The sequence below is a fragment of the Saccostrea cucullata genome, unplaced genomic scaffold (assembly GCF_032062105.1).
Source record: "Saccostrea cucullata isolate Sc308-1 unplaced genomic scaffold, CSIRO_AGI_Scuc_v1 ctg2572, whole genome shotgun sequence".
In the NCBI taxonomy this organism is placed as follows: domain Eukaryota; kingdom Metazoa; phylum Mollusca; class Bivalvia; order Ostreida; family Ostreidae; genus Saccostrea; species Saccostrea cuccullata.
In genome coordinates this window covers 50,962-61,392 of record NW_026935442.1, presented here as the reverse complement: position 1 = coordinate 61,392, position 10,431 = coordinate 50,962, and the positions used below count along the sequence as shown (strand labels likewise).

The 10,431-nt window shown below is 33.3% G+C and overlaps 1 protein-coding gene and 1 long non-coding RNA gene across 2 annotated transcripts; both read right to left on the bottom strand.

Moving 5' to 3' along the window:
- Positions 1 to 991: 991 nt before the first annotated feature.
- On the bottom strand, positions 992 to 5,233 carry LOC134242857 (uncharacterized). Its single transcript, XR_009986935.1, has 3 exons — positions 4,246 to 5,233; positions 1,762 to 1,837; positions 992 to 1,054 (listed from the first exon to the last, which is right to left on the bottom strand). It is a non-coding gene; the product is annotated as an uncharacterized LOC134242857 (long non-coding RNA).
- A 1,104-nt stretch (positions 5,234 to 6,337) lies between these two features.
- Positions 6,338 to 9,676, bottom strand: LOC134242856 (amiloride-sensitive sodium channel subunit alpha-like). Its single transcript, XM_062724999.1, has 3 exons — positions 9,575 to 9,676; positions 6,652 to 7,364; positions 6,338 to 6,422 (listed from the first exon to the last, which is right to left on the bottom strand). Exons 1-3 carry the CDS (start codon positions 9,599 to 9,601, stop codon positions 6,338 to 6,340), a joined length of 825 nt encoding a protein of 274 aa, XP_062580983.1. The 5' UTR covers positions 9,602 to 9,676.
- Positions 9,677 to 10,431: the final 755 nt, after the last annotated feature.

The window sequence follows — 10,431 nt, the reverse complement described above, 5'->3', positions numbered from 1 at the left end:
CCAAATGTAAGATGACGTAGCAGAAATATTTTTGGAAAAATCTTTATGGAATAAAAATTATGAAATAAAGGAGGAAGTAACAAATGTATATTTTCCAGAGAAACAATCATTCTTATCCCACAATTTCCAGATATAAAAGTTAAAGATGTTTGAATAATGAAGGAACATGAGCATGTTGGCCTCCAATATGGTGGCCAATGGGTTTCAGCTTTTCTAGCCCATTTGTTCTTCAGAAAAATATCTTTAAAGGTTTTTCCAATATATTTCTATGTAAAAATTTGATCACTACCCCAAGATGCTTCCACATAAGTTTCAGCATTTCTGGCCCAGTAGTTCTTGAAAAGAACTTTAAATAACCCCATCAGATGGGGTTATTTAAAGTTCTTTTCAAGAACTACTGGGCCAGAAAAATGATCATATTTTATTTTTTTTTCTTGATTATCTCCATTTGAGAAGAGACTTAGCTCTTTATTTTTAGAGTTTAAATTCTCCTTCACCCAAGAATGCTATGTACCATGTTTGGTCAAAATTGGCCCAGTTGTTCTTGAGAAAACATCGAAAATGTGGAAAGTTTACAGATGGGCAGGCACACGGACAGCTGGACAGACTTATGGACAGACAATGGACAAAATGTGATCAGAAAAGCTCACTTGAGCCTTCGACTGAGGTGAGCTAAAAATTGTATTTAACACAACAAGAACACTCACATTAATCATATCAATACTGCTCTTAGCACCTTTCTTCTCTTTCTTCTCTTTCTTTAGTGCAGGTGAATATTTAGCCTTAAGAAGAGCCAAGCTTTTCTTCGCATCTAGATTTTAAGATTTGCAAAGTAAAATTCAAAAATGTGTCAGAGGAATGAATTCTGTATAAGATATTACAATTTTCATACTCATAAATGATAAACACATACATGTACACTTGAATGCGTGCATTATCCTTAAATGAACATGTACTGGTTTTAAATATATTATAAGCTTAAAACTATTACCTGGTGAGAGGCTTTCAATTTCCATTGCTTGACTGGAGCAGGTGGGAACTGAATTTTTATCTACTGTAACAATATAACACATACCAATAATACCAGTATTACAATACATGTAAGGCCAAGCTTAAAAAATTCTTTGTTTGCAGTTGCCGACCTATAATTTTTACTCTGGGTAGGTAGGTACGCAATTTCTTTTTGGGAAAAAAAAATTGTTTCCATATTTTTGTTAAAAATAGAGGTTTTTATAGGCCTACTAAACATGAATAAGTTGCACTCTTTGTATAAACTCATGATTGATGAAGACAAAAATTGAAAATGAAACAGTTTTAATATCCTGAAAAATTGGAGAGATAAAAAGAAATTACAAAATAGCTAAAAGAAAGATTGGGTTGGGTGCATTTTCAGTGGGTTGGTCGGCAACTGCAAACTAACAATATTTTATTTTAAGCCTAATAATATGTAAATATTTATGATACCATTCCTGGCATAGCAAGATGATTTCCATCTAGTTCAAAAAGAAGAGACCCATGGACTACTTTGTTCACCTGAGCAATTTATTAGCCTCCTATTCTTCATCACAATTTCTGTGATCAAATCATATATCTGATTTTTATGGCTCTTAAACATTCAGACAGTTACAATTTGAAAAAAATATTGTGTAGTAATGTTCACACTACTTTGAAAAGTTGAACACAACTTTACCCTACAAAACACATTCTTTAAGCATTTAAAATATTCTCAGTGATCATGAGTTGATTGCTTTTAATATATACCTTGAACTTGGGCCCCACAGTGGCCACAAAATTTGGCAAGGCCATTTAGGCATGTCCCACACTCCACACAAAACATCTGGAACATCATTTTTATTCATTAATTATATGTAAAATCTAATTAAAGTATTACAAAAAAAAAATAGGCAAATGTTTTAAGAATATAATTTGGAATCAGCTTTCAAAGCTAGGAATATCTTGCTTGACAAATGCACAGGATTTGTTTATTCACTGTACAGTTAAAGTATATATCATTGAGGGAGTCGGCAAGATCCCAGTTTCCCAAGAGTAAGTCTATTAATTTCCCAAAGCGCTTGTGCGGAAACAATAGGCTTGCTCCAGGGGAACTGGAATCTTGCCGACTCCCTCAATGATATGCTTTGAATATTATTATTATACTGATACATGTGTACAAACAAGCCATTTGAAAAAAGTTAAATTCAATTATCTTGTCGAGCTAGCCATTTTGAATGCTTTCCTCAGAAATTTCTATTCTTAGTAACCACGGAAACACCGTTCATCAAAATCAAAAACCAATAAATATAATTATGTATGTTAGTGCATTCTACTTGTGTGCCAAGTTATATTGAAATCAGACCAAAAACTGTAGGAGGAGTAGAATTTTGAAAAATTGTTCACAGACAGACGGACAGCTGGATGGACGGAGGAATTACTATTGCATAAGCTCTACTAGTCTCTTTACAGTAGAGCTAAAAATTACAACATTAAAAATTGATCTGTAACTAATCAAGATACACTTACATACCAGATTTCAGCTTGATATCTACAAGAGTTTAGAAAAAAAAGTGTGGAAAACCAAGTCAGACAGACAGACGGGGACAGTCGGATGGAGAGACGCAGAGGAAACATATAGTCCCATATGGTTCCACTGGTATGGGACTAGTAAAAATACTTAAAAGTAAAATTGTTTTTCATAAAAGAGGGGGTGGGGACAAGCCAGGGGGAAGAATTCTATATTGCCTGAAAAATTTAGAAACAACTATTACATCTCTTCTTACTTTTACAGAACATTTTGATAAATATTTATAGTCCATTCCACACATTACAATAGTTATGTCCCTTCGTTAGGTCAACCAGAAGGTCAAAAGGGGAAGAAATGACATTTCCTCTCTTTACACTACTTAACATTAGCAGTGTGCGCAAAAAACTTTTTTCAGCACTAGCCCAATCGGGCTAGTAATGAAGAACAATTACTAGTCCGAATCAGATTTTGCTAGCCCACATATTTACAACATGAATTTGTTGTCTCGCTTAAACCAGTCAAAATTCATATTGATTTGATATAACGCAGCCATAACCGGAAGTAAATGCTGATGTGTATTTTATAAACCCAAACTGTACAGAGAAGACCGATTGTAGAAAGTTCTCGACACGCTTAAACAAAAGAAACCCACACACATGTAAAAAGACAGGAAACAATAAGAATTCTTATACTTATTTTATTACATTTAAAGATTTATCAACAAATAAATGTTAAATGCAACTTTTCACTAGACCAATCGGGCTACATTCTACTAGCCCGATCGAATTTTTACTAGTGTTCGGGCATCGGGCTAGTCCTTTTGGCGCACACTGATTAGGACGTGTTCTGATAAATCCACTAGTTTAATTTTTTTTAATATATATATAGATAGCCCCATCTTTGGGCAATCATTATACACATAATTTTCTAATTCAAATTTAAAAGTTACAAACCACAAAAATGAAAAGGCCACTGTAAGGATTCTATGGGATTTTCCCAAAGTATGGCAACCAAGGGACATGACTTTTGCAAAGTGTGGATTCAAATGTAGTCAAAACACAATCTGTTTCTTGACTCCCCCTCTCTTTTTAAAGCAAATCCTAAACAGTTGGATGCAACTCCTCTTTAGACCCACCACTAATCAGTTATTGGCTTGCAAGTACGAAAGATCTCATGCATACATCATATTCAAGTGGCGGATTCAATGGGAGGGGCACAACCGAACGACCTCTTAAAATTGTCAATGTTAGCGTAAATCAGTTTTGTCTCAAAAAAGTAAATAGGTCTACTTGATAGACCTCATTTTTACCCTTCAAAATATCTATAATCCAGGAGCTTCCGGACTTCTTGGGCCCCCACCAGGGCAGCCCATAGACATCTTGCTTACTTTTGGGGCCCCCTCTAACTTCAATTCCTGATCCACACGTGGAACATCATATATCCGCATCAATTTTTTTTTTAAAAAACATAACTTTTGGTCGACTATTAAGTTTTTCTGTATGCCTATTGATTAGGAGATTTGATTTCTCAGCAGTTCAAAATAAAAAGTCCATACGGGATTTTATACTCCAAAGGGGCTATTTGGAGAGAGAGATTCTAAACTTTTTTTTCGGAGAGGGATGCAGCCATATATTATCAGTTGACTATCAACTACCAACCATTCCTTGATAAGCCCCCCCCCCCCCAAAGTTAAATAAAATCCCCGGTTCCTACATGAGCCTTACCTCTTTCCATATACGATAAGCAATTTGTCAGTTTATCAGTAGTCCTTGCTCAGTAGGGTGCTGTCAACGCTATGCTTCACGTGGTTTGATTGCACGTGGTGATCTGCATCCACAGGATGTTTGATTCTGTCAAGCGTCCAAATAATAATAATCTTTCCAGAAATTTGTAAAAGTCAAGATTATAATTGTACTGCGCATCAGAATCATACAAACGTTTGGTTTTGTCAAGCGTCTAAATAATAATAATGTTGCATCTTTTTTTCTGGTCGCGATTATTATTGTTGTTGGAGTACCACAGATTATAATTATTGTATGATGGCTGTGATGAACAAGATTATTGAGCGGAAATAAAAATAATAATTCTGTTCAATTGTTTCAGTGGAAATATAAAAGAAAAAAATTTGAAGCGAAATAAAATAATGTGTACACACATATGAAGTGAAAAGATTATAATTGTATGTTGAAAATAAAAATAATGTGTATACATGGAAAAATAAGATTATCATTGTAAATATAAAAATAATGTGTATACTTGTGGACAAACAAGATTATCATTGTAAAGTAGGAATAATTATTATAATTTTGTGGTGAAATAAAAATAATGTTTTTAAAAATCATGAGGCGAAAAATTATAATAATGTGTCCACATAGACTAGACTGGCAAGATTATTATTGTAAAGTTTGGATCATTATAATTGTAGGACAAAATAATTATAATGTGATAAACATCGACTGACAATATTATAATCATCAGGCGAAAAATTATAATAATGTGTCTACATATTGACTGGCAAGATTATTGTTGTGAAGTGAATCATTATATTTGTAGGACACAATTATAATAATGTGTACACATTTAACAGAGAAGATTATAATTGTTGCAGGAAAATAATAATAATGTTGTAAAAAGCAAGTTTCGATGACATAATTATTTTTGGTATAGATATATAGGAAAAAATAATAATAATGTGGGGGTACCCTACGGCTTTCCATACTATGGAATCACGAGGATAAAAGATAAAATGTATTTAAAGTAAACAAGTTAAGCAAAATTGATAACAAAAACTCTATTCTTCTGCAAAAAAACTATACAATCGGGCGATAAGACCGCTCCGTATTTAATATTAAAAATGAATTGATTTAATCAGTTTTGCTATTGATTTGAGCTACTTGAAAATTATTTAAATGTATGTTGAGACATTTAGAAACCTAACTAACACAGGTGAAATATCCCTTTTTTTTTTATTCCAAGCATTGACTTTCATCAACAACAATAGCATTAAATTCACATGGAAAATCGTTTGGAGCATGAAGCGTTGCTTACTTTTTCAGAAGTGAATAATATGTCAAAGCATAATGTGAAGAAAATATTTCTCTTATCAGAGGGATATAACACTTTAAATACTCATAAACATCATAAACATAAAGTCATTATCTTAAAATTGCATAATATTTGGAAGACGCACTTAGTAACTGATTATCACAGATGCTCAACATTTAAGCAGACTTTTTGTTTAGGCAGAAACTATGGTAAAATTAATTTTGTATGAATTCCTATGTTAACCTCCTGTTTAACCAAGCGTCTGTCCATAACAAATTTATATCAAAGCGGGTGTATTGCTAGTTATCATGGACTCATGGTCTTTTAAGCATCACATTATTTTATTTCCAGAACGCAAAATAAAAAGTGCAATTTTCCACAATTGCAGAAGGCAATAATTTATTAATAGATTTTTTTTTTGTTTTGTTTTGTTTTGTTTGTTTGTTTGTTTTTTTTATGTTTTTTTTTTGTCTATCGAGTGAATTTGAACAGCTGATGAAATTTAGGAAGGACTTTCATGAGCGCATACAATGTAGAAAAAAGGAATGTTTACAAACAGTGCATCTTAAAATCATCTTCGCCTATATTTTGCCTTAAGGTCAAGATCTATTAAATGAAAAATGCCTACAAATTTATCAAATTTGAGGAAAAAAATTGTTTAATGATCTCTATAAGTTTAGCTTTAGATCTTGACCTTAAAAGCCCAGCACTAGTTATTTTATGTGGAGAGGGATGGGGTCGGTAAGACTACTAGTGAGAAATAAAATCAACTTACTCTGCTGAGCATTTCTTTCCATTAAAGGAACAAGATATTAGCATGTCTTTAATCAAATGTCCCAATTCTTTCCGGGTGTCCCTGAAAAAGTAAATACCTATTGCTTATTTATTTCAAAAAAAAGAAAAAGGAAAAATCTACCCGAAATTGAGGCTTTTAAAACCTTTATTATAATAAATCTGTTATGATTGCAAGGCTTGAAACTTTAAATTCCTCTTATTATGCTTGGTAAGTCATTTCAATATCGTCAAAAATATTACGTTAAATAATAACATGAAGAGAAATACAATAATGTCATGAACAGACTTACTTTGACTGGTTTTGGAAGAGGTATTTAAAATATTCAATTTTTTCGCTCCATTCATCGTTTTCCCAGGCCCTTTGATTCTCCAGATAATCTCCAAAGTCGCTGGCTGATTGACGATAGGAATCATCTTGGTCACTATTGAGATCTAAATAATAATCATTGAACCAATAGTCCCACCACCACCAATAATACCAGTCATCATCATAATAGCTGTAGTCCGAATGGTTTGTACTTCCATTATCATGGGAACTTGTCGTCCAGAGTGGACTCGAACTTGTTAAACTTGTCGTCCGAAATGGACTCGCACTTGTTACCTCTTCGTTGGCAATATTATTTAGATTTGATACTTTCCTCTCTTCGGGTACAGGGTCTATAATATTTTTGAGCTCAGATCCATTGATAAGTGATAACGATGAATATTTCACTGGATTCATGTTGCAGAGAGAGACAGCAGGGAATCGCAGAGTATCCCTCTTCATAGATACTTTTGTTTTAATAGGATAGTTGGTGTATTCGTCAACCAGTTGATAAATCTGGTGTACCAAAAATCCAAATGTCACCAGAACCAGACACGTCCAAAGACCTCGTTGATACCAGTGCTTGGATGAGAGAATTCTTGGAATGCCGTGTAGACTTGTTTGAACGCCCAGTGAGTGAAAGACATCCTTCACTGAATCATATTTCTCTTTTTTAGCTTTTCGTTTATCTACGATTTTCTGTAATAATTGAAGTGGAAGATGTAATAACAGAAGTCAGAACTCATCAGAATTACATGATTTCAAAATAATTCTTTCCATGTTTTTGGTGTTAAACTACAGGAAAAAGTATAAATTAAATGATTTAATTGAGTATTACACCCTAATTATATGTTACACCCATATTCATAGATCCGTAATTATAAAATAATGGGTAAAAACTGGATATAAGGAGACTTCCCCCACCCATTTCGAGTAAACGTTTAATGAACACATTTAAATTTTTTGAAGTTTTATATAAGGAATTGTGTTCTGTCACGTGCATACGGTGTTAACATGTATATCTCTCAGTGAATTCGAAACGCAAGAGCGTCATTATTTTAGAGGTTATGTGGTCAATAAAATGACCTCGGCGGTAAATCTATTATTTAGTCAAATGCTCACTATGTGAACAATGGCCTAACAGTAAATATGAAAAACTTTCCGATCATGACAAGGAGCACACAGCGGATGTGACCGGTCAACAGGGGATGCTCTCTCCTCCAAGGCACCTGATTCCACTTCTGACAATTTAGAGGTCCGTGTATGCTCTGCTCCTGATTTGTATTGTTTAATGGACTTTAAGCTTGAATAAGGATCGTTATCTCGATATTTTTTTTACACCTTTAAGAGGTGTATTTTTTTGTAATCATCTCAGAAGTTCTAATGTTGATAAAATGCCCTTGTCAGCTTTCAGCTAAATGCTTACTATCGTTTTTCAGAACAGTTGTTGGGCTACTAATTACCCTATGAATTGTCTACGGATCTTTCCTTATTCACGATCAAGTCAAGGAGCACACGGCTGGTGTGAATGCTTGGCAGGGATTGCTCCTCCATAGAACCTGATCCTACCTCTTGTGTTCTAGAGGTCTGTTTTTGTCTTCTCCTGATATGTATCGTTTGTTTAAACTTTTGAGCTGAATACTACTGTAGATTCCTTATTTTTCGCGAGTACTTTTTATCGCGAATGGGCTCTTCAACAGCAAATCGCAAGAATAAGAATTCACAAATGGACGGTCGATCAAGAGTTTTAACATAGATTTCAGCACCATAAAAATAAAGGCGAGTAATTTAATTTCGCGTGTGGTGCTTCTCGCGAAATTACGCGATAATTAATTCCACGCGTATATTTAGGAATTTACAGTATTAGTTATCTCCATATTTCATACAGTAATATTCTTTCATCAGCTGTAAGTGGTATTTACGTCTCTAATCTTATTCGAAGTTCAAAAGCATGCTCTGTGTACTGTAAGCCTCCACCATTTTTACCGGTTATACCTTTCAATAGATTATACCAGGTTGAGCTCCTGGTCAAGATAAAGCCAATGAACAAAAACACCAATCAGTGTGAAATTTTTTTTTTTAAATCCTTAAACATACATGTAGCAAGAGATGTTTGTAAAACACTTATGCCCTCTTTCCCCCAAATTGGAATTATTTAAGTCAAAAAGGGCATAACACTGTCAAAAAAAGGAGCGATCGTATCTAAAACACAACTTGATCTGGATATTCTCATTATCAATCTGTAGACCAAATTTCATTTCAGTATGTGCAAACTCTGCGAAGAAAATGAATGGAAACTGCAAATAATTGGAGTTTTTCTAAGTCCAAAGGGCATAACTCTGTCAAAAATGACTCGATCGTAACCAAAACCGAACTTGACCTAGAAATTCTCATGATAAATTTGTATACCATTTTCATTTCAGGATGTGCAACTGCTGCAAAGAAAATGAACGGACACTGCAAATAATTGGATTTTTTGTAAGTCCAAGGTCCAACTCTATCAAAAATGGCTCGATCGTACCCTGTAAAGCCAAACTTGACCAAGATATTCTCATGATAAGTCTGTATACCAAATTTCATTTCAGTATGTGCAACTGTTGCGAAGAAAATGAACGGCAACTTGGTAGACCAACAGACAGCAGCTAAGAAATATACCCTTCCTTCTTCGAAGGGGTCATACATAATAGTAATCGGCAATCTTTTTTGCTTTCAAAAGCAACAAATCGAATGATGGCCTAACATGTCATATCAATATATGTATAATTTAAATATTTAAAAAAAACTATCATACATTTTTTCTTATTATCAGTAAGAACTGAGTTTATTGTTGGCTAATTCACGTCTAAATTAATCATTTTTTAAAGCATAGTTATTTTTTTTTCCATAAATCATGAAATAAAATATATTACCTGAATGTGTTTTCGGAGCCTTTCCATTATGAGTGTCCTCTTCAATATTTCAAATATGAACTCTATTTTCTATGTAAATTAATAAGATAAATGATATAAGAATTATTTAGATTTACTTTCAGCACTGCATGGTTACATGTACCGCATCGCGGCGAATTATCAACTCTTACGTTGTGGAAAAAATGTTACCCCTTTTAAAAATTTTAAAAACATTCTTAATACTAGGAATATGGATTGAACAAATAAATATCAATATCTATCGCCTTTCTCTCCTCTATTTGATGAATTTTAGATGATGAATACATAAATTATGTATTAGACGGATTGAATATGAATACCCGTTTTTTAGGTTTATTTATTCCTCGCATCTACAAATTCATGCTAGTGAAAATTTAATATGATTTGAAATATATTTTTCTCAAAATCTCTTTCACTTCTGCGAAATAATATTTTCAGGCATATTTAACCCATTTCAAGGGGTAGTTCCTTATTAATTAAATAATTAAAATAACAATGATAGTATAGGATTCTTCAAAACTCTTCTGGTGTGGATTCAAGTCATGGTCTTTCAAGTCATTGGGGGAACATAATAAGTAATAAACGTTCAAACTGCTAAAAGAATAAACAATTTTTAAAACAAGATAAGTTGTTGACAAACAAGTTGATAAAACAAGAATATCAACAGTCTCGCTTAAAGTCATAATTCCGTTAGTTGTATGGTAGATAAAATGACCCTGTCAGCAAATACAATCTATCATTTACTTGAATTCTGACTAACACTTTTCACACTAATTGTAAGCCATTATCTACACACTTAATTGTCGAAGGATTTTTCCGGTGATCCCCGATCATGACAA

What these genes read in the sequence shown, in the direction of transcription:
- LOC134242856 (XM_062724999.1), bottom strand. Translation starts at nt 9,601, where the DNA reads ATGGAAAGGCTCCGAAAACACATTCAG. An exon ending in GGCTCCGAAAACACATTCAG is followed by an intron (nt 7,365 to 9,574) that starts GTAATATATTTT and finishes CAATTATTACAG; the next exon opens with AAAATCGTAGATAAACGAAA. An exon ending in CTCTTCCAAAACCAGTCAAA is followed by an intron (nt 6,423 to 6,651) that starts GTAAGTCTGTTC and finishes TTACTTTTTCAG; the next exon opens with GGACACCCGGAAAGAATTGG.